The 22375-nt window shown below is 43.8% G+C and overlaps 1 protein-coding gene across 1 annotated transcript in view; it reads left to right on the top strand.

The window, feature by feature from the left end:
* Positions 1–21801, top strand: part of LOC120023630 (ryanodine receptor 3-like) — a 190862-nt gene extending 169061 nt beyond the window's left edge. The window contains exons 81-102 of the mRNA XM_038967675.1: positions 473–490; positions 1155–1235; positions 1421–1509; positions 1603–1731; positions 1849–1953; positions 2654–2735; positions 5546–6858; positions 12574–12653; positions 12859–13033; positions 13166–13252; positions 13333–13533; positions 13845–13975; positions 14196–14238; positions 14375–14502; positions 14606–14666; positions 14771–14917; positions 15045–15179; positions 15350–15506; positions 18891–18955; positions 19039–19139; positions 19784–19835; positions 19985–21801. Of these exons, the coding sequence (XP_038823603.1) occupies positions 473–490; positions 1155–1235; positions 1421–1509; positions 1603–1731; positions 1849–1953; positions 2654–2735; positions 5546–6858; positions 12574–12653; positions 12859–13033; positions 13166–13252; positions 13333–13533; positions 13845–13975; positions 14196–14238; positions 14375–14502; positions 14606–14666; positions 14771–14917; positions 15045–15179; positions 15350–15506; positions 18891–18955; positions 19039–19139; positions 19784–19835; positions 19985–20080 (3476 nt within the window). The 3' untranslated portion in view covers positions 20081–21801. The remainder of the gene's footprint in view (positions 1–472; positions 491–1154; positions 1236–1420; positions 1510–1602; positions 1732–1848; positions 1954–2653; positions 2736–5545; positions 6859–12573; positions 12654–12858; positions 13034–13165; positions 13253–13332; positions 13534–13844; positions 13976–14195; positions 14239–14374; positions 14503–14605; positions 14667–14770; positions 14918–15044; positions 15180–15349; positions 15507–18890; positions 18956–19038; positions 19140–19783; positions 19836–19984) is intronic.
* The last annotated feature ends 574 nt before the right edge of the window (positions 21802–22375 follow it).

The raw sequence follows: 22375 nt of genomic DNA, 5'->3' as shown, positions 1-22375 counted from the left end.
ATGTCACGTATGTCATTGTGTCTGTGTTCATGAGCCTGTGCTACTGTATGTTCCTCAGTCATGTGACATCTGAGCACTGTCTGTCAACGAGATAGAAAACAGATCTATACACAATAGATCACCCACCATAGAAGCGGTTGGATCTAATGGAGTGCATACAGTAAATGGCTATGTTCTCCTAGATACTCCAGCTCATTCCAACCTCATGTAACCAGGCATAAGTGATGGTGACTGCAGTCCTGTAGTGTTTCTCACCCCCTGTCCAACACCAGTCCTGCCAAACTGTGCAGCAGAACCTGTAGACCTACCTGAGACTCTTAACCGCATGTCTACTGTATGTCCAACGCCTAAAGTGATGTCGATATAGATCTCTTCTTCCTTACTTCTTATTGAAACTCAATGTCTTCTCCTTTGCTTATGTCTGCTTTTTTTGTTTGTTTCTTCTTATCATATTTTAACTCATCGGTCGCAGTCAACGTGAGTGAGCGGGGTAAATACATGGTTTAGATTCTACTCATTTCGCAATGCTGCCATCCTGATTGCTCTCCGTCCAGCTCCCAACCCTTCTCCCTCCCCTCTGTCTGGAATGTAATAATAAAATACTGATCTGAAGGAACACATGCATGCTCCAATAAGACATATGGTCAGATTGTTCAATCCATAGCATCAGACCCCGACAGACTCTTAACTCTCTCTCCTGCCATACAAAGTTAGTGCTTGTGGTCTCCTCCTATACAAAGTTAGTGCTTGTGGTCTATGTGGAAACTTGTCTGTCTCTTTTATGTTGATACTACTAACCAATATTACTTGATAAAGTAAATCAGGAATAAGAATAACATTCCCAAAGCTTTGCTTGGATCTGAAGTACAGAACAACAAAGCTCTGCCATGCAGTTGTATACCGAACATCATTCCCTGCATACAGTATGTACTGTATATCAAGAAAGTGATATGAATATCTCAGAGGGAGCCTATACTTTCATGACAAAGTCTCCTAGTCTAGGAGCTTGAGGACTAGATAGCAGCTTTGTATTGAAGTGAAAGTTATGCTAGCCATGGTGTAAGCTTGTGTTAGATCAGGTTGAGGGGGTTGCCTGATTTCTAGCCCCCTCCTAACCAAAGGGGACAGTCGTCAATCTCATCTCCTGTGTCCAGGTTCCAAAGTACTGCAAAACGATGAGTTCACTAAGGATCTCTTTAGGTTTCTGCAACTGCTCTGTGAGGGACACAACAACGGTACGTCCAAAACTTTCTAGAACACCTTACCTCAATACTGGTTAAGGTACTCTAGCCTACCTGTGACTTGTGCATTTAGTTCTGAGAGATCCGTATTATTTGTTTACTGCCCACAATCTACTATGTATATCATTATCTGATCCTCCAACCATTCATTGGTATTTGACCACTTTCTCTTTCTTCAGACTTCCAAAACTTCCTGCGGACTCAAACAGGAAACACGACCACTGTAAATATCATCATCAGCACTGTGGACTACCTGCTCCGTCTGCAGGTAAAATACTATCCCCCACCTTCACTCTGTATATGCTTTGTGTAATGTCTGTTTACAGTATCATGTGTTACATGTTGATTTGTCCAATATTAGGAATCCATCAGTGATTTTTACTGGTACTACTCTGGGAAAGACATCATGGATGAGGCTGGCCAGCGGAACTTCTCCAAAGCCCTGGCTGTGGCCAAGCAGATTTTCAACTCTCTCACTGAGTACATACAGGTAACACAAGACTCTTGGGTTGGAAGAAACTAGCCTTCACAGACAGGAATGTGTTGTATGGTTAATCATGGTGATCCAATCGTCCTGACTTTAGTGATCTTCTCTTTGTGATGCCAGGGCCCTTGTATTGGGAACCAGCAGAGTCTGGCACACAGCAGGCTATGGGATGCAGTGGTGGGATTCCTGCATGTGTTTGCCAATATGCAGATGAAGCTGTCACAGGTAATACAACTCAGTACAATTTCCTAATCAACTCACTTTTACTCAGCCAATATTCAATCTATGTCATCAGATATGAAATTGAATAGAATCTGATTCATGTGATGCAACATCAAACTATATGTGGATAGAGTTTAACAATCTGCTGTGTTGCCACTAGAGGTCTCTCTTAGCTCAGAGATGTACTCTGCAGCATGTCTAGTTGACAGGCTTTTCTCCCTGCCTTAATTTGAAAGGTTATGAAGGCTGTGATCCATCACTCCCACAGCCAGACACCTTAGATGTGCTTTGTAGCCAATAACCCAGATGGGATCAGAATGAAACCTCTCGTACCGTCTTAGTTTATCTCAGGGTTGTCCAGAGGGGCAGGGCTGTTTGCAGGTGGACAGATTGACAGGGCGGCTGGGCGCGTTTTGATTAAGCTAATCAAAGTCCCTCCTCAGATTTATTATGTGCTGTGAGCCGGCTCAAAGGAGGCCCAAAATGAGTCAGCCCCTCCCAGCCATCTGCTTGGGCCCAACAGAATGACATTAGCCTGTGTGCTGATGGATGGCTGGGACCTAGCGCTCTCAGAGGGCCTTGATCTCTCCAAATGCCATGCTGGGATATTAGCAGCGGACTGGCCCCAGACAGAGAGCTGCGCTAACCTTTTTGATGTGGTGAAGGATGTGTCACAAAGTTGCTTTCGTTTCCTCTCCCCCAGGATTCAAGTCAGATTGAGTTATTGAAGGAGCTGCTGGACCTGCAGAAGGACATGATCGTGATGATGCTCTCCCTTCTGGAAGGTTCTATTACCTTTTCATCTCAGTCGTGACTCATCATGGAACACATTGTGGTCATATCTAGAGGCACTGATAGAACGTTCGCTACCAGCATATGCTCTATCTATGTTATCCATTTTGTGCCTAAAACCCTTTAAACAGATGTATTTACTTGAAATGATATTACATGATATCAAACACCTATACATTCTACCTGGACAATTCCATTAGCAGATTGTATTATGGTTACTTTGTACTTTCTATTGTTTGTTCTAAACCAGGGGTGTCACTCAATCAGCCCACCGGCCGTATTGAAAAAACACAACGAATTCGTGGGCCTGACATAGCCTATTATGTTTGTTTTTACAACATCAAAAAACCTGCATACAACTGTGACCCAAACTGGCCATTGTTTTATTACAAATAATATGTCCCTTTATAATGTCCACTGGGTGCTATATATAGCATTTTAACATATTAAAACAAGAGATACATACAGTGCATTCTGAAAGTATTCAGACCCCTTCACTTTTTCTACATTTTGTTGCTTACAGCTTTATTCTAAAATTGATGAAATAAAAAATAATCCTCATCAATCTACACACAAAACCCCATAATGACAAAACGAAAACAGGTTTTTAGATGTATTAATTTGTGGGTGTCCATCACCCATTTCATATATGTTACGAATTGCAATATGTATTATATCTTAGTTTCAAAACGTACAATATGTTACGAATCTGCAAAACATGATATGCTAAGAATTCTAGCTAGGTGGCTGACGTTAGCTAGGATAGGGTTTAGAGCAGGGGTGTCAAAGTCAAATGGACGGAGGGCCAAATAAAAAATTTAGCTACAAGCCGAGGGCCGGACTGTTCGAATGTTCATTGAAAAATTTTTAAATGACGCATATAGTCTAGTGAACCTAATTGAACCTACTGAAAACCTACGGCAATGGTGTTTCTGCTCAGACTCACATTTAAAAAGAGTTGCCTTTTTTCTGGGCAAACTTCGTCACAAACTTTAATCATGCAGTTTTTGATGAAATCCCCCTCCGTAAATGGCCGGGCTGATTTAGCGATCTCTTCTGCCAAAATAAAACTGGCCTTGACAGCAGCCTGGCCTTGTGATTTGGCTTTTTTGAACAGAGCCTGTCGAGATTTGAGGCCTCGTTTTAATTCCTCTGCCTTTTGTAGCCTTTGTTCCATGTCCATATTCTTGTTTTTGTCCGCGTGTTTCGTTTCATAATGTCGTCTCAGATTATACTCTTTCAGTACCGCCACACTTTCTCCACACAGAAGACACACAGGTTTTCCAGCTACCTCCGTGAACATATACTCCGACTCCCACCTTGTTTGAAACCCCCGGTTCTCAGTGTCCACCTTCCGTTTTGCCATTTTTGATGGGTATCTGAAAGTTAATTTTACTGTGATGCTGACGACTGCTGTGCCAATAAATATTGAAATGAAGCAGCCTACTGCTCGGTGCGTCACCGTTGCATTGTGGGAAATGTAGTATTGGTGCGTGTAAAAGATCTGCGGGCTGCCGGCTTGCTGCGGTCTGCGGGCCGGTTCTAATAATAAATCAAGATCATCCCAGGGGCCGTAAAAAACCTTCTCGCGGGCCGGATGTGGCCCGCGGGCCTTGACTCTGACATATGTGGTTTAGAGGTTAGGGTTAAGTTTAGGAGTTAGGTTAAAGGGTTAAGGTTAGGGTTAGCTAAAATAGTTAAGGTTAGGGGAAGGGTTAGCTGACATGCTAAGTAGTTGCAAAGTAGCTAAAAAGTAGTACGTATGTGAAAGTTGCTAATTAGCTAAAATGCTAAAGTTGTCCGTGATAAGATTCGAAATTGCAACCGTTGCGTTGCTAGATGTTCGCGTTAAACACCTACTCATCAACCCTGACCAACCACCCTACTTTAGTTTTTGCCATAAGTAACATAATAAAATAATCCCCATCAAAATCTGTCAATTTAATCTAGAGATATCAATGTTTTTTTTGCATTGGATGCTTCTCAATCCACCGCATCCACCGATATATCGCACTTCCGCATCTGCAGTGAAATGTGTCAGAACTAGAACGGTGTTTGTCAGACCCGAAAATCGATCTTCTCACGAAAACGTCTGAAGCATCCGAACGATTTGACCTACAAAACTCTATGGAAAGGGGCGATTCTCATGAACACGATGTTGTTTTCCGTTTTGCTCTACGACCCGTGACTCGTCTGAAGGTGACAGGTACCGGTTAGAAAAAATGTATGGAAGTATGAAGGCAGTTTTGATACCTAAAGGGGTCCTAAAATTAAAAAACAAAGCTCAATGATCCATAGTATGACCATCTTAAAACAATGACATATGTCATCTTAATTTCATAAAGTAGATGACTCAGCTGTTGACTCATTTATACTCGCTTGTGTGTCCTATTGTCCTTTAGTAGTAATTTATACCCACATGTGAATACTTTATCTTATAACTTTTTGACAACCAAGATGACATGTTCTGTAGGCTACAGCAATGACCTGTTGGAACCAGAACTTGGCATGGACATTTAGCCTACAACACTTTTAAACTTTCGGTCTGGTAGAAGATTTGGTCAGTGCCATTAGTGATTATATGATACAGCGCACTGGCTGGCTTGTGTGTGGGTATGGCAATCCACTGCCGTTTGTTGTGCTGCATGTTGGCAGTGCCTGCTGACTTGTAGTGCAGCACGGCAGTATGTAAGCAGGCCAAAATGAATTGACAACCCAAATCATTGCGTGGGACAGATAGAAATGTGTCACGGACCGAATCCTTTGTGTTTGACACGTGTTCTAAACTTTAGTAACCCCACAGGTAACGTTGTCAACGGAACCATCGGGAAACAGATGGTGGACACCCTGGTGGAGTCCTCCAGCAATGTGGAGATGATCCTCAAGTTCTTCGACATGTTCCTCAAACTCAAAGACCTGACCACCTCGGACAACTTCAAGGAGTATGACCCGGAGAGCAAGGGAGTGATCTCCAAGAAGGAGTTCCAGAAGTCCATGGAGAACCAGAAGCAGTACTCCCAGTCCGAGATCGAGTTCTTGCTCTCCTGCGCCGAGGCTGACGAGAACGACATGTTCAACTACGAGGAGTTTGTGAAGCGCTTTCATGAGCCGGCCAAGGACATTGGCTTTAACGTGGCGGTCCTGCTCACCAACCTGTCAGAACACATGCCTCACGACGCCCGTCTGGCCACCTTCCTGGACCTGGCCGAGAGCGTGATAAACTACTTCGAGCCCTACCTGGGCCGCATAGAGATTATGGGCGGAGCCAAGCGCATCGAGAGGGTCTACTTTGAGATCAGCGAGTCTAGTCGTACACAGTGGGAGAAGCCCCAAGTCAAAGAGTCTAAGAGACAGTTTATCTTTGACGTGGTGAATGAGGGTGGAGAGAGCGAGAAGATGGAGCTGTTTGTCAACTTCTGTGAGGACACCATATTTGAGATGCAGCTGGCCTCACAGATCTCTGAGCCTGACGCAGTGGAGCGTCTCGAGGAGGACGACGAGGACAGCCAGAGTGTGACGGAGGAGCCAGAGGAGGAAGAGGAGGAGAGCATGATGGAGTCTCACTCCGCCTTCACCAACTCCTGCGTCTCCATGAGGAAGAACCTGTTCAGCTTCCGCCAGCTGCTGACCTTCAAAAGCATGAGGCGGCAGTACAGGAGGTTCAGGAAGATGAGTGTGAGGGAGATGGTCCAAGGCTTCTTCTCATTCTTCTGGATGATTATCACGGGCCTCTTCCGCTTCCTTTATAACCTGGTGTGGGGCTTCTTCCATATCCTGTGGTCCTCCATGTTTGGCGGGGGCCTGGTGGAGGGGGCCAAGAACATGAAGGTCACAGACATCCTGGGGAACATGCCCGACCCCACACAGTTTGGTATCCATGGTGATGTGCTGGAAACAGAGAAGATGGAGGCGAGTGAGGCGTCATCTGTGGCAGAGATGGGCCACATGGGCCAGGGGGACAAGGCAGAGGCAGATCTGATGGCTGAGCTGCTTAACATCCAAACCAAGAGCCAGGGGGGAAAGCATGCGCCCGAGCCAGGTCTGGGGGACATGGGTGAGGTGGTGGGGGTCGACGCCCCCTCTTTAGCCAGTGCTGTCAAGCAGAAGAAGGCCAAGGTATCTGAATATCCTCAGAAATCACACATTCAGTTTTATTAAAAGAGTAATGGTTATCTGTGTAAAATCAGGCCTCTGTTATGTGTATGTCACTGAAAATGAACTGTAGCTTAAGCTGTTCTTCTCAAAATGTGCCACAGAACAAATTCTGTTTGTAAATGCATGACATTTGGTGTCATGCATATACAGGCCACATTGACAGTGTCAGTCAAAGTTAGAATTTGGAGAAAATGTGAAAATCATTAAAATGACTAAAACCATATAGTATTGTTATTTGACCTGTTCTAAATATGCCAAATGTATGATTCAACTCATTGTCGTTTGTGACCTACAGCAGTTTCTGTATCACACTATATTTAGTCTTTGGACACATTGAATTACATATATTTCTTTTTACACATTTAATTAATCAAGTCATGTGAATACAGGAGGGAGTTTAGGTGGGCCTTCGCGCTTCAGCAAACAAGTTACATTACAGCCTTATTCTAAAATGGATTAAATAAAAACATTTCCTCATCAATTCTGCTAACTGCGGCCCGCTAATCGTTAGCTGTCTTGAGCATATCGGCTGCTATCTGAACAGGTCTATCGAACAATCTTCTTAGGCCACTATAACTATTTTGACAATTGGATTGGTCCCCTCTACCACACGGAACCCCACTAATCTACCGACGGAAATGCACGGCGTGGCTAAAAACAGACCTCCATCTTCTGCTAGCTTGCTACCCATGACTAGCTGTCTGAATCGCCGTGACCCCATCCAACCTTACTACTCACTGGACCCTTATGATCACCTGGCTAAGCATGCCTCTCCTTAATGGCAACTTTAACTTTAACTTTTTTTAACTTTGGAACACTTTCAAGAACCCCCAGTAGCTAACCAGCGAATCAGCTACAAGCTAATTTAGCCATTTTTTTGCCGCTGCTAGCAGCTTTTACCTTCTGCACAGACACCAGCCCTGTTATTAGCCTGGATATTACTCACCAATTACTCACTGTGAGGCTAGCTTAGTGGAGGCCTCCCTGCTCCATCTACGGCTGCCCCCTGGACACTATGATCACTTGGCTACATAGCTGATGCCTGCTTGACTGTCCATTAATTCACGGTACTCCATTCCGTTTATTTGTGTTTTATCTGTCGGCTCTGTGCTTTAACTCAGGATCTGTGTGTAGTTAATCCGACCCTCTCTGCCTAGTCGTCGCCATTTTTACCTGCTGTTGCTGTGTTAGCTGACTAGCTGCTGTTATCTCACCTGTTGTTTTAGCTAGCTCTCCCAATCAAGACCTGCAATCACTTTATGCCTTATTGTATGTCTCTCTCAAATATCAATATGCCTTGCATACTGTTGTTCAGGCTAGTTATCATTGTTTTGGTTTGCAATGGACCCCGTAGTTCCACTCTCCGTACCTCTGATACCTCCTTTGTCCCACCCCCCACACATGCGGTGACCTCACCCATTGAGACCAGCATGTCCAGAGATACAACCTCTCTTATCATCACCCAGTGCCTGGGCTTGCCTCCGCTGTACCCGTGCCCCACCATACCCTGGTCTGCACATTATGCCCAGAATCTATTCTACCACGCCCATAAATCTGCTCCTTTTATTCCTTGTCCCCAACGCTCTAGGCGACCAGTTTTGATAGCCTTTAGCCGCACCCTCATCCTACTACTCCTCTGTTCCTCGGGTGATGTGGAGGTAAACCCAGGCCCTGCATGTCCCCAGTCACCCTCATTTGTTGACTTCTGTGATCGAAAAAGCCTTGGCCTCATGCATGTCAACATCAGAAGCCTCCTCCCTAAGTTTGCCTTACTCACCGCTTTAGCACACTCTGCCAACCCTGATGTCCTTGCCGTGTCCGAATCCTGGCTTAGGAAGGCCACCAAAAATTCTGAGATTTCCATACCCAACTATAACACTTTCCGTCAAGATAGAACTGCCAAAGGGGGAGGAGTTGCAATCTACTGCAGAGATAGCCTGCAAAGTTCTGTCATACTTTCCAGGTCTATGCCCAAACAGTTCGAACTTCTAATTTTAAAAATTAATCTCTCCAGAAATAAGTCTCTCACTGTTGCCGCCTGCTACCGACCCCCCTCAGCTCCCAGCTGTGCCCTGGACACCATCTGTGAATTGATCGCTCCCCATCTAGCTTCAGAGTTTGTTCTGTTAGGTGACCTAAACTGGGATATGCTTAACACCCCGGCAGTCCTACAATCTAAGCTTGATGCCCTCAATCTCACACAAATCATCAAGGAACCCACCAGGTACAACCCTAAATCAGTAAACATGGGCACCCTAATAGACATTATCCTGACCAACTTGCCCTCCAAATACACCTCTGCTGTCTTCAATCAAGATCTCAGCGATCACTGCCTCATTGCCTGTATCCGCCACGGGTCCGCGGTCAAACGACCACCCCTCATCACTGTCAAACGCTCCCTAAAACACTTCTGCGAGCAGGCCTTTCTAATCGACCTGGCCCGGGTACCCTGGAAGGATATTGACCTCATCCCGTCAGTTGAGGATGCCTGGTCATTCTTTAAAAGTTACTTCCTCACCATATTAGACAAGCATGCTCCGTTCAAAAAATGCAGAACCAAGAACAGATATAGCCCTTGGTTCACTCCAGACCTGACTGCCCTCGACCAGCACAAAAACATCCTGTGGCGAACTGCAATAGCATCGAAGAGCCCCCGCGATATGCAACTGTTCAGGGAAGTCAGGAACCAATACACGCAGTCAGTCAGGAAAGCAAAGGCCAGCTTTTTCAAGCAGAAATTTGCATCCTGTAGCTCTAACTCCAAAAAGTTCTGGGATACTGTAAAGTCCATGGAAAACAAGAGCACCTCCTCCCAGCTGCCCACTGCACTGAGGCTAGGTAACACGGTCACCACCGATAAATCCGTGATAATCAAAAACTTCAACAAACATTTCTCAATGGCTGGCCATGCCTTCCTCCTGGCGACTCCAACCTTGGCCAACAGCCCCGCCCCCCCCGCTGCTACTCGCCCAAGCCTCCCCAGCTTCTCCTTTACCCATATCCAGATAGCAGATGTTCTGAAAGAGCTGGAAAACCTGGACCCATACAAATCAGCTGGGCTTGACAATCTGGACCCCCTATTTCTGAAACTGTCCGCCGCCATTGTCGCACCCCCTATTACCAGCCTGTTCAACCTCTCCTTCGTATCATCTGAGATCCCCAAGGATTGGAAAGCTGCCGCGGTCATCCCCCTCTTCAAAGGGGGAGACACCCTGGACCCAAACTGTTACAGACCTATATCCATCCTGCCCTGCCTATCTAAGGTCTTCGAAAGCCAAGTCAACAAACAGATCACTGACCATCTCGAATCCCACCGTACCTTCTCCGCTGTGCAATCCGGTTTCCGAGCCGGTCACGGGTGCACCTCAGCCACGCTCAAGGTACTAAACGATGTCATAACCGCCATCGATAAAAGACATTACTGTGCAGCCGTCTTCATCGACCTGGCCAAGGCTTTCGACTCTGTCAATCACCATATTCTTATCGGCAGACTCAGTAGCCTCGGTTTTTCTAATGACTGCCTTGCCTGGTTCACCAACTACTTTGCAGACAGAGTTCAGTGTGTCAAATCGGAGGGCATGTTGTCCGGTCCTCTGGCAGTCTCTATGGGGGTACCACAGGGTTCAATTCTCGGGCCGACTCTTTTCTCTGTATACATCAATGATGTTGCTCTTGCTGCGGGCGATTCCCTGATCCACCTCTACGCAGACGACACCATTCTGTATACTTCCGGCCCTTCCTTGGACACTGTGCTATCTAACCTCCAAACGAGCTTCAATGCCATACAACACTCCTTCCGTGGCCTCCAACTGCTCTTAAACGCTAGTAAAACCAAATGCATGCTTTTCAACCGTTCGCTGCCTGCACCCGCACGCCCGACTAGCATCACCACCCTGGACGGTTCCGACCTAGAATATGTGGACATCTATAAGTACCTAGGTGTCTGGCTAGACTGCAAACTCTCCTTCCAGACTCATATCAAACATCTCCAATCCAAAATCAAATCTAGAGTCGGCTTTCTATTCCGCAACAAAGCCTCCTTCACTCACGCCGCCAAACTTACCCTAGTAAAACTGACTATCCTACCGATCCTCGACTTCGGCGATGTCATCTACAGAGTGGCTTCCAATACTCTACTCAGCAAACTGGATGCAGTTTATCACAGTGCCATCCGTTTTGTTACTAAAGCACCTTATACGACCCACCACTGCGACCTGTATGCCCTAGTCGGCTGGCCCTCGCTACATGTTCGTCGTCAGACCCACTGGCTCCAGGTCATCTACAAGGCTATGCTAGGTAAAGTGCCGCCTTATCTCAGTTCACTGGTCACGATGGCTACACCCACCCGTAGCACGCGCTCCAGCAGGTGTATCTCACTGATCATCCCTAAAGCCAAAACCTCATTTGGACGCCTTTCCTTCCAGTTCTCTGCTGCCTGCGACTGGAACGAATTGCAAAAATCTCTGAAGTTGGAGACTTTTATCTCCCTCAACAACTTTAAAAATCTGCTATCCGAGCAGCTAACCGATCGCTGCAGCTGTACATAGTCCATCTGTAAACTACCCACCCAATTTACCTACCTCACCCCCCATACTGCTTTTATTTATTTACTTTTCTGCTCTTTTGCACACCAGTATCTCTTCTTGCACATGATCATCTGATGATTTATCACTCCAGTGTTAATCTGCTAAATTGTAATTACTCGATTTATTGCCTACCTCATGCCTTTTGCACACATTGTATATAGATTCTCTTTTTTTTTCTACCATGTTATTGACTTGTTTATTGTTTACTCCATGTGTAACTCTGTGTTGTTGTCTGTTCACACTGCTATGCTTTATCTTGGCCAGGTCGCAGTTGCAAATGAGAACTTGTTCTCAACTAGCCTACCTGGTTAAATAAAGGTGAAATAAAAAATAAATAAAAAAATCTACACACAATACCCCATAATGAAAAGCGAAAATACGTCTTTAGAAATGATTGCAAATGTATAAAAAAAACAAGATACCTTATTTACATAAGTATTCAGACCCTTTGCTATGAGACTCGGAATTGAGCTCAAGTGCATCCTGTTTCCATTGATCATCCTTGAGATGTTTCTACAACTTGAATGGAGTGGTAAAGTCTGTGGTAAAGTCAATTTATTGGACATGATTTGGAAAGGCACACACCTGTCTATATAAGGTCCCACAGTTCACAGTACATGTCAGAGTATATATGGTTTTTCTTTATTTTTACTATTTTCTACATTGTAGAGTAATAGTGAAGACGTCACAACTATGAAATGACACATATGGAATCATGTAGTAACCAAAAAAGTGTTAAACAAATCAAAACATATTTTATATTTGAGATTCTTCAAAGTAGCCACCCTTTGCCTTGAACGCTTAGCATTCTCTTGGCATTCTCTCAACCAGCTTCACCTGGAATGCTTTTCCAACAGTCTTGGAATTTAATTTGGAACATGTATTCACATGGCTTGATTCATGAAATGTGTAAAAAAGACAGTAATCCCAAAGACTAAATATAGTACAATATCAAACACTCACATTGTAGACAAATGCTTTGGCAATTTAAAAAAAATTCTTCAGATTTATCCATCAGTATGCTCAGAGAAAAAGTGTACCAAAGTTTTCATTTATTTATTTCCATTATGAACATGGATGGGTTTACCAGGATTACATGTGTTTCTTGAAGGAGGCTGCGACTAAGGAGCCTACCAACGGAGACCACAAAGCCGAGCCAGAGAAATCAGAGTGAGTGGCCTCATACGTCCTTGATCCTTGATGTGATTGCACCTGATTTGATTCTCAGTGTGAACACAAGATTCCCTACCTGACTGAGCCGTAACCGCATTTGTTTTGCTCCTGCTAGAAGCTGAACTGATTTGGTGAGGGTGCTTGATGTCTGTTGGTCTGTCTGTGCATCACCCTGTTTGATGGTGTGTGTTTGTGTCTACAGCCCAGAGGATGGGGAGAAGAAGGACCAGGACAAAGTCAAAGAGGAGGCTCCCCCAGAGCCCTCACCGGAGGAGAAGAAGGCCCCCAAGAAGAGACCGGGACTGAAGAAAGAGTCTCCAGAGGAGTTCATGGCCAACTTCTTCTCTAGCCTGGACATCTACCAGACCAAGATGCTGGTGAAACCACACACTGATGCTATAGCCATTCACATCATTTAGCCCTGTTATCATAATAGCACATTAGTGTTTGTGGTGTTACATGCTGTATGGCATATCCTTGTCTAATATATGCTTGTATGTGTTTTTCAGAACTATCTGGCCAGAAACTTCTACAACCTGCGTTTCTTGGCATTGTTTGTTGCATTTGCCATAAACTTTATTCTGCTCTTCTACAAAGTAAGTCAAACCCTATCTAATGAAATAGAGCACATACTATTGTGCTGTCCTGGATATACACTGAGCGTGTGTTGTGTCAGGTGACTGGAGATGACGGGGATGACGATGATCCAGATCCTTGGAATGGAGGTGGAGCTACTGATGAAGAGGAGGATGAAGGTGGGATGGAGTATTTTGTCCTGCAGGAGAGCACAGGCTACATGGCACCTACACTGCGCTTCTTGGCCATACTACACACAGTCATCTCTTTCTTGTGTGTGGTGGGATACTACTACCTAAAGGTAAATTTTTCAAACACACAGACACACACATACAGATAACTAACTTATATGCACACATACCAACATATTTATAATATCCCTTGAGAATAAATGTTTCATCATTATAATGGACTAGTAATAAACACAGCAGTTTTCAAATAGTTAAAGTCCTTTATATTATAATATGGGAACTAATCTACCATCAATACATTATTCCCCCCTTTTCTGAAGGTGTATTTGGTAAACACCAGCGTGTGATGGTATTATCTCAGACAGTACCTTGTGGGGCTGTGATCTAATGTTCTGTCTGTGTGTCTGTCCGTGTCCCCAAGGTGCCTCTGGTGGTGTTCAAGAGAGAGAAGGAGATCGCCAGGAAGTTGGAGTTTGACGGCCTCTACATCACAGAGCAGCCGTCAGACGATGACATCAAAGGACAGTGGGACCGCCTCGTCATCAACACCCCGTGAGTCATATAGAGCATAACTATAATCATCACCGCAAACTATAATCATCACCGCAAACTATAATCATCACTGCAAACTATAATCATCAACTTTTTGGTATTTGAATGTAGTTTTCAGATTGTGGATTACTTGTTAATACCAAGGTTTTTGTTTGTAACTCCCTGTCTTGTAACTTCTCATTGTAATAATGATAATGATTTTCCATCCTCTTTTGTATAGTTCCTTCCCTAATAACTACTGGGACAAGTTTGTGAAACGCAAGGTAAGTAGGCAGTATTTAATTAATTATTGGTGGAATTTTTATTAATTATTCACCAGATCAATATGACTTGAACATGCACATACTATTTCTACTATTTACTCTGTTTGTCCTTGTTATCATGGCCTGCTGCTGTTAGGTGATCAATAAGTATGGAGATCTGTATGGAGCAGAGAGGATAGCAGAGCTGCTGGGGCTGGATAAGAGTGCTCTGGACTTCAACCCCACAGAGGAGACAGTGGTGAAGGAGGCATCGCTGGTGTCCTGGTGAGACCCTGGGAGAGTGGCCTATAATAGAGTTGTCGGGTTAGCATACACAGAGTGAAGTCAAAAACAGTACCATTCACATCAATCCACCTCCTTTTGACAGGTTGAGCTCTATTGACACCAAGTACCAGTGCTGGAAAATGGGTGTGGTGTTTACAGACAATGTAAGTGTTCCACATTTACAAAGAGCATCATTTGGTATATGATAACACCACATTATTGTTGATTTGATCTGACTGATCTGTTTCTATGTTGTGTGTCCCTGCAGTCGTTCCTGTACCTGGTGTGGTACACCACCATGTCCATCCTGGGTCACTACAACAACTTCTTCTTCGCTGCCCATCTGTTGGATATCGCCATGGGCTTCAAGACACTCCGGACCATACTGTCCTCAGTCACCCACAATGGCAAGCAGGTGGGTGCAGTTTGGCTACCAGGCAACAGGGGTCAGTGTTGAGTCACAGCTCTAATTCTGCCTTGTACTTTGTCTCTATGGTTAATACCATCACAGTGGAAGTAACCTGAGGTATTCTCTGTCTCAGCTGGTTCTGACTGTAGGTCTCCTGGCGGTGGTGGTCTATCTGTACACTGTGGTGGCCTTCAACTTCTTCCGCAAGTTCTACAACAAGAGTGAGGATGACAACCAGCCCGATATGAAGTGTGATGACATGATGACTGTGAGTCCTTGGATCATAATGTGGAGGCCACACTAGTTAAAAAATAAATCATTAAATTAAACACCAGCCCAGTTTAACCATCCTGTTTGGTGCCTTGTGAATGGATCTATTCCATTTCCATCCAGCCTCACTCTCTTTCTCACCTTCTCTCTGTCTCTCTCCTCCATCAGTGCTACCTGTTCCACATGTACGTTGGTGTGAGGGCAGGGGGTGGAATCGGGGATGAGATCGAGGACCCTGCAGGCGACCCGTATGAGCTCTACCGCATCCTCTTCGACATCACCTTCTTCTTCTTTGTCATCGTCATCCTGCTGGCCATCATACAGGGTACGTACTGTACTAATCTGGGTCACAGGAGGCAGTATCTGGGACAGCGAAGGGGACCAGGGTGAGACCCAGCAGGGTCAGTGTCACTCTGGCTCCCTGGTGTCAAAGTCACCCTGCTCCCTGTGGGCTGTAAGGGCTGTGTAGGGAGGGGATTAATCACCCATAGAGAGAGACCCATAGCTCGCTCTGTCTGTCTCCACTAGTCTCCACCAGGCCCTTACACACAGTAATGTTTCTCTCACAGTCAGAAAGCCTCAAACTTTCCAGTGGTTTTTCCACCTCAGACAGACAATCAGTCAGCCTCATGTCTCTCCCACAGACACTCAAACTGACTGCTCACCTCACAGTAAGTCTAGAACACACAGACAGATACAGCCTGTACCCTAAAACAAGTGGTAAGTTAAAGTATAGATACCTTAATAGAAAGTTACTCAAGTAAAAGTGAGTCACCCAGTAAAATCCTACTTGAGTAAAAGTATTTGGTTTTAAATATACTTAAGTATTTTTTGAAATATTTTTTTTATTTCACCTTTATTTAACCAGGTAGGCAAGTTGAGAACAAGTTCTCATTTACAACTGCGACCTGGCCAAGATAAAACAAAGCAGTTGTTACAACAAAGCAGTTGTAACAACAGAGTTACACATGGAGTAAAACAAACATACAGTCAATAATACAGTAGAAAAATAAGTCTATATACAATGTAAGCAAATGAGGTGAGATAAGGGAGGTAAAGGCAATAAATAGGCCATGGTGGCGAAATAAATACAATATAGCAATTAAAACACTGGAATGGTAGATTTGACAGTAGATGAGTGTGCAAAGTAGAAATACTGGGGTGCAAAGGAGCAAAATAAATAAATAAATACAGTAGGGGAAGTGGTAGTTGTTTGGGCTATTTATAGATGGGCTATGTACAGGTGCAGTGATCTGTGAGCTGCTCTGACAGCTGGTGCTTAAAGCTAGTGAGGGAGATGAGTGTTTCCAGTTTCAGAGATTTTTGTAGTTCGTTCCAGTCAATGGCAGCAGAGAACTGGAAGGAGAGGCGGCCAAAGGGGGAATTGGCTTTGGGGGTGACAAGTGAGATATACCTGCTGGAACGCGTGCTACGGATGGGTGCTGCTATGGTGACCAGCGAGCAGAGATAAGGCGGGACTTTACCTAGCAGGGTCTTGTAGATGAAGTATCAAAAGTAAATGTAATTGCTAAAATATACTAAGTATCTAAAGTAAAAGTATAAATCAATTCAAAACCATTTGTGTTTAGTGAGTCCACCAGGCCAGAGGCAGTAGGGATGACCACATGTTCTTTTGATAAGTGCGTGAATTATTTGACAATTTTCTTGTCCTGCTAAGCAATCAAAAAAATTAGTTTTGGTTGTCAGGGAAAATGTTTGTAATAAAAAGTACATTATTTTCTTTAGGAATGTAGTGAAGTAAAAGTTGTCAAAAAAATAAATAGTCGTGCTAGAGGCGTTACTACAGATCCGGGTTCGATCCCAGGCTGTGTCGCAGTCGGCCGTGACCGGGAGACCCATAAGGCAGTGCACAATTGTCCCAGCGTCGTCCAGGTTAGGGAATGGTTTGGCCGGTCGGGTTGTCCTTGTCCCATCGCGCTCTAGCGACTCTTGTGGCGGGCCGGGGGAATGCACGCTGACACGGTCGCCAGTTGGACGGTGTTTCCTCCGACACATTGATGTGGCTGGCTTCCGGGTTAAGCGAGCAGTGTGTCAGAGTCGTGTTTCGGATGACGCATGGCTCTCGATCTTCGCCTCTCCCGAGTCTATACAGGAGTTGCAGCGATGGGACAAGACTGTAACTACAGTACCAATTGGATTTCACGAAATTGGGAAGAAAAAGGGCAAAAAAAATATTCAGTACCAGTCAAAAGTTTGGACACATCTTCAAGGGTTTTTCTTTATTTGTACTAATTTCTACATTGTAGAATAATATTAAGGACATCAAAACTATGAAATAACACATGGAGTCATGTAGTAACCAAAAAAGTGTTAAACAAATATATTTGACATTCTTCAGCTTTGCACACTCATGGCATTATTTTAACCAGCTTCATGAGGTAGTCACCTGGAATGCATTTCAATTAACAGCTGTGTCTTGTTAAAAGTTCATTTTAAAGGAATTTCTTTCCTTAATCCATTTGAGCCAATCAGTTGTTTTGTGACAAGGTAGGGTTGATATACATAAGATAGCCCTATTTGGTAAAAGACCAAGTCCATATTATGGCAAGAACAGCTCAAATAAGCAAAGAGAAGCGACAGTCCATCATTACTTTAAGACATGAAGGTCAGTCAATACAGAAAATGTCAAGAACTTTGAACGTTTCTTCAAGTGCAGTCGCAAAAACCATCAAGCGCTATGATGAAACTGGCTCTCATGAGGACCGCCACAGGAAAGGAAGACCCAGTGTTACCTCTGCTGCAGAGGATTAGTTCTTTAGTTACCAGCCTCAGAAATTGCAGCCCAAATAAATGCTTCACAGAGTTCAAGTAACAGACACATTTCAACATCCACTGTTCACATGCACATTTGTGGCCTGCTGGAGGTCATTTTGCAGGGCTCTGGCAGTGCTCCTCCTTGCACAAAGGCGGAAGTAGCGGTCCTGCTGCTGGGTTGTTGCCCTCCTACGGCCTCCTCCACGTCTCCTGATGTACTGGCCTGTCTCCTGGTAGCACCTCCATGCTCTGGACACTACGCTGACAGACACAGCAAACCTTCTTGCCACAGCTCGCATTGATGTGCCATCCTGGATGAGCTGCACTACCTGAGCCACTTGTGTGGGTTGTAGACTCTGTCTCATGCTACCACTAGAGTGAAAGCACCGCCAGCATTCAAAAGTGACCAAAACATCAGCCAGGAAGCATAGGAACTGAGAAGTGGTCTGTGGTCACCACCTGCAGAAACACTCCTTTATTGGGGGTGTCTTGCTAATTGCCTATAATTTCCACCTTTTGTCTATTCCATTTGCACAACAGCATGTGAAATTTATTGTCAATCAGTGTTGCTTCCTAAGTGGACAGTTTGATTTCACAGAAGTGTGATTGACTTGGAGTTACATTGTGTTGTTTAAGTGTTCCCTTTATTTTTTTGAGCAGTGTATATATATACAGTATATATATATATATATATATATATATATATATATATATAGTAAAGTACAGATACTCCAAAAAACTACTTTAGTAGTACTTTAAAGTATTTTTACCTAAGTACTAAACACCACTGCCTAAAGTGATGCTGCTTCCCATAGTCAGACGCTGTTCAAACAATATTTTACACTGCAATCCAAAAAGCTGTGGGGGGAGGAGAATTGTGTTAAATTGCCCTGTCCATAAAGAGACATGTTCACTGTTGGTTGTGTGGTTGTAGGTCTGATCATTGATGCTTTTGGAGAGCTGAGAGACCAACAGGAACAAGTGAAAGAGGATATGGAGGTGAGAGACTTTGGTTTACTTTCATCTGTAGTGCAGGTCAACAGAAGACAATGTTTGAGTGTTTCATCTATTTTTCTCCTCAGACCAAATGTTTCATCTGTGGCATCGGTAATGACTACTTTGACACGACGCCTCATGGCTTTGAGACACACACCTTACAAGAGCACAACTTGGCCAACTACCTGTGAGTATCTAGACTGAATGTAACCCAGCACTTAAAAGCTATACTTTTTTGTCTCTGAAGTATCAATTAGCCGACAGGTCTTTCGTCTTCCTGGATGTTTATACCCACTTGTTTACTATTAAACCACCTGATGGATGGCTTTACACAACAGCTGATGGTATCTATGCCCCAGTAAACAAAATACAAACAGTGCCCCTCAGAGCCAGCATTCTTCCACCCTCTATAAGCTCAGTGCTCATCTATTGTTTCTGTGCTAGCTAGCTGGAAAATAGGAAGCCATGTGGTCTTCATCTGCCCACTCAGTCAACTGGAGGAGGATATAACGCTAATCTTATTAGCTCATTTGTTTAGGTTGGTTGGAAAATAGGTGTGTGATATCATCTTATGTATGCATCACACATTTTGATTTGGTGTGCAGTGGCACATAGACTCAGTACTCTGATGGTTGAGGATAAGACACATGGATGATTGATAAGATCATCAAGAACATTATGCTTGAATGAGACTTTCATTTCCTCCTGCTATAGCCATTTGTAGTTGTGAAAGAGGTCAGTTGATCTTTGAGATGTTGAATGATGCAAGTGAAACATGACTGTGGATCAAGTGGTAATTTTCATGTATCTCAAATCTATTTGACTTGACAGGTTTTTCCTGATGTACCTTATCAACAAAGATGAGACAGAACACACCGGTCAGGTATGGCACTTGTCACTCTTTTGACCCCTTTGTCTTGTGAAAAGGTTGTCATATCAGGACCCAAAGTTAACTGTGACTCACCAGTTTTTAGGCTCGGCTCATTTGCTGCTGTAGATTGACCAGTCTTTTTGTCTGTCTGCTTCCTCCAGGAGTCATACGTGTGGAAGATGTACCAGGAGAGGCTCTGGGACTTTTTCCCTGCTGGAGACTGTTTCAGAAAGCAGTATGAGGACCAGCTTGGATAGAGGTGACAGACAGGTTGCTGTCATCCTACGGACAGGACTACAGTCCTACAAAGAGCTGCTCCAGGTACACTCCCACTTCCTCCTAACAGCTAGCTGATGACGGTTGGTAACCATTCACCGCCTATTGCCTCCTCTAAATGTGTGAGACTAGAGGAGAGGGGTGATGCTATCTTCCATATGACGGAATAACCATTTTCACATCAACGTCAAATGTACCTGTACATGTTACCTTTGGTACAGTGCCAACCTCCAAGAAAGTGACTATATTACAACCTGCCCAGACAGATTTCAGTTTTGAACAATTTTTTCTCTTTTTTTTGACAACGTGTTGCCTTTTCCTCCACATAACCTCAAACCATTGCACAATTATTGGTCTTTTTGAGAAACTCTGGGTTGTGTGGGGTTATGGGACAACGTGTGAGTCTTGGCTCGTTGCAATATGCACAAGACTACTTCAATATTTCAAGAATGTTGAAAATGAGACTTATGCCAAAAGATAGGTGGACAGATTTATACAGAGAGCATACTGTATGTGATTTAACAAAGTTTAAAAAATGTTATTCGAGTAATGTGCTTTCAGATATGAAGTATTGAATATAGAGGACTTGACCAGGGGAAATGTTGATTATATGATAAAAATGCCTGAATCAAGTACTTGATGAAGTGCCTTATCTACATTACAACGGAGCTATGCAAAACCATGTGTTTTTCTTTCTGCAATGGATGTGCAGTAGTTTTCCTGGACCAGAAACAAGCAGCTGTTCAGAGTCATTAGTTTGTGGCTTATGTTTTTCATTTGAAAATGGATGAGCAGTGTTGAGTATTTTGCCAACTGCAGAATCTACACTTAGGAAAAAAAAGCTCTGGATAGAACCAAAAAGGTTGTATTGCTTGCTTCATATACTGTATGGCAACCTTATAGGTTCAATATAGAACCCTTTTGCAGGGTTCTTTGATCAGAACCCCAGGGTTCGTCTTCACTGACCCAACATTGGTTCCATGTAGAACCATTGGGTTCTATGGAACCAATTTCAGTTCTATATATAACCTTAAGGGGTGCCATATATGAAGCAAGCATGGAACCCTTTTGGTTCTATCCAGAACCTTTTTTTCTAAGAGTGTAACTGCAAACGAGTATAAATTACACAGTTGTCTTAGTATATCATATGTCCGAATTTATTAAACACCTTGAAACAAAAACAAAAAATAAATTGCTATTGTATGGCTATTTGTATGTAGTAGCGTTGCTGGACCGTGCATTTCCCTGAAGGACAAATAAAGAAATCAATTAAATAACTGGAGTCTCTTCACACAGTGTTTCTTGTTGGATTTTACTATCTATCTTTTTTGCTATAGTTAAGGACAAAGTATGTAGCCTACAGTACAAACTACAGCAAATTTGCGTGTAATATCTCACTGTCCAGTTGGTCCTTTACTGACCCCTAATCACCTCCCGATGTGACTCTGAGTTCATATCAGGGGATTTAGCTTTTTTTTTTTAAGCATTGCGTCATTTCCCCTAAAAGATCATGTGCATGTGAAGCTGAGCCTGGCTCTCCTTTACCTAACCACTCTTTGAATGACAAATATAGCCTACAGTTTAGGCCTGACTGTTAGGTGTTAGCTAGGGTGGCTTTGAAGGTTTACCACATTCAGCCTCCACATTTAGTATTTAAATTTGTATTATCAGTAAGGTAGTATAATCAGTCCTAGCTTTTGATTTTAGCTAGTAGCTACTGAATAGTGTTGGTCAGTCCAGTCCTACCTGGGTGCAGGAGGCATGCAGGAGATCAGCAGGCTGGTTCCCTGCCTTGGCCGATGGTAGTTTTATCTCTAGTACTCACGGTGCCACCTGTCAGTTCATATTATGTCCCTCCCACCTCAGTACCACGCTGGGCTGCAGCCTGACATCCCTCTGAAGCTCATACAGCCATCCCTTTAACCGGTCTTAACCAACTCTGACATGTGGATATCTGATCACGTTTTTTAATCATTGTAGGTAAATTGACTGAAGCTTACTGAAAAGTGAATTATCACAGTCCCTGAAATTATAAAAATGTTCATAATTAGAAATAATGAGAGCAGCAGGAAACCACTCTCTGGCTAAGGTAAAATAACATTGACGCGATTAAAGTCCCAGAGACAATTATATTATACCCATTATATGTTAATTCTCGGTTTGTGTTAAATTGTCTCAGTCTGAGGTCCTAGCAGCGGTTGATGTGGTGTGTGTGTGTGTGAAGTGAAGTGATGGTTGTGAAAACAGGACTGTGGTAGGGGGGTTCATCTCCCTCT

The sequence above is a fragment of the Salvelinus namaycush genome, chromosome 28, assembly GCF_016432855.1.
Source record: "Salvelinus namaycush isolate Seneca chromosome 28, SaNama_1.0, whole genome shotgun sequence".
In the NCBI taxonomy this organism is placed as follows: domain Eukaryota; kingdom Metazoa; phylum Chordata; class Actinopteri; order Salmoniformes; family Salmonidae; genus Salvelinus; species Salvelinus namaycush.
Note: the sequence above shows the minus strand (reverse complement) of the source record. Positions and strands in the feature narration are given on the sequence as shown.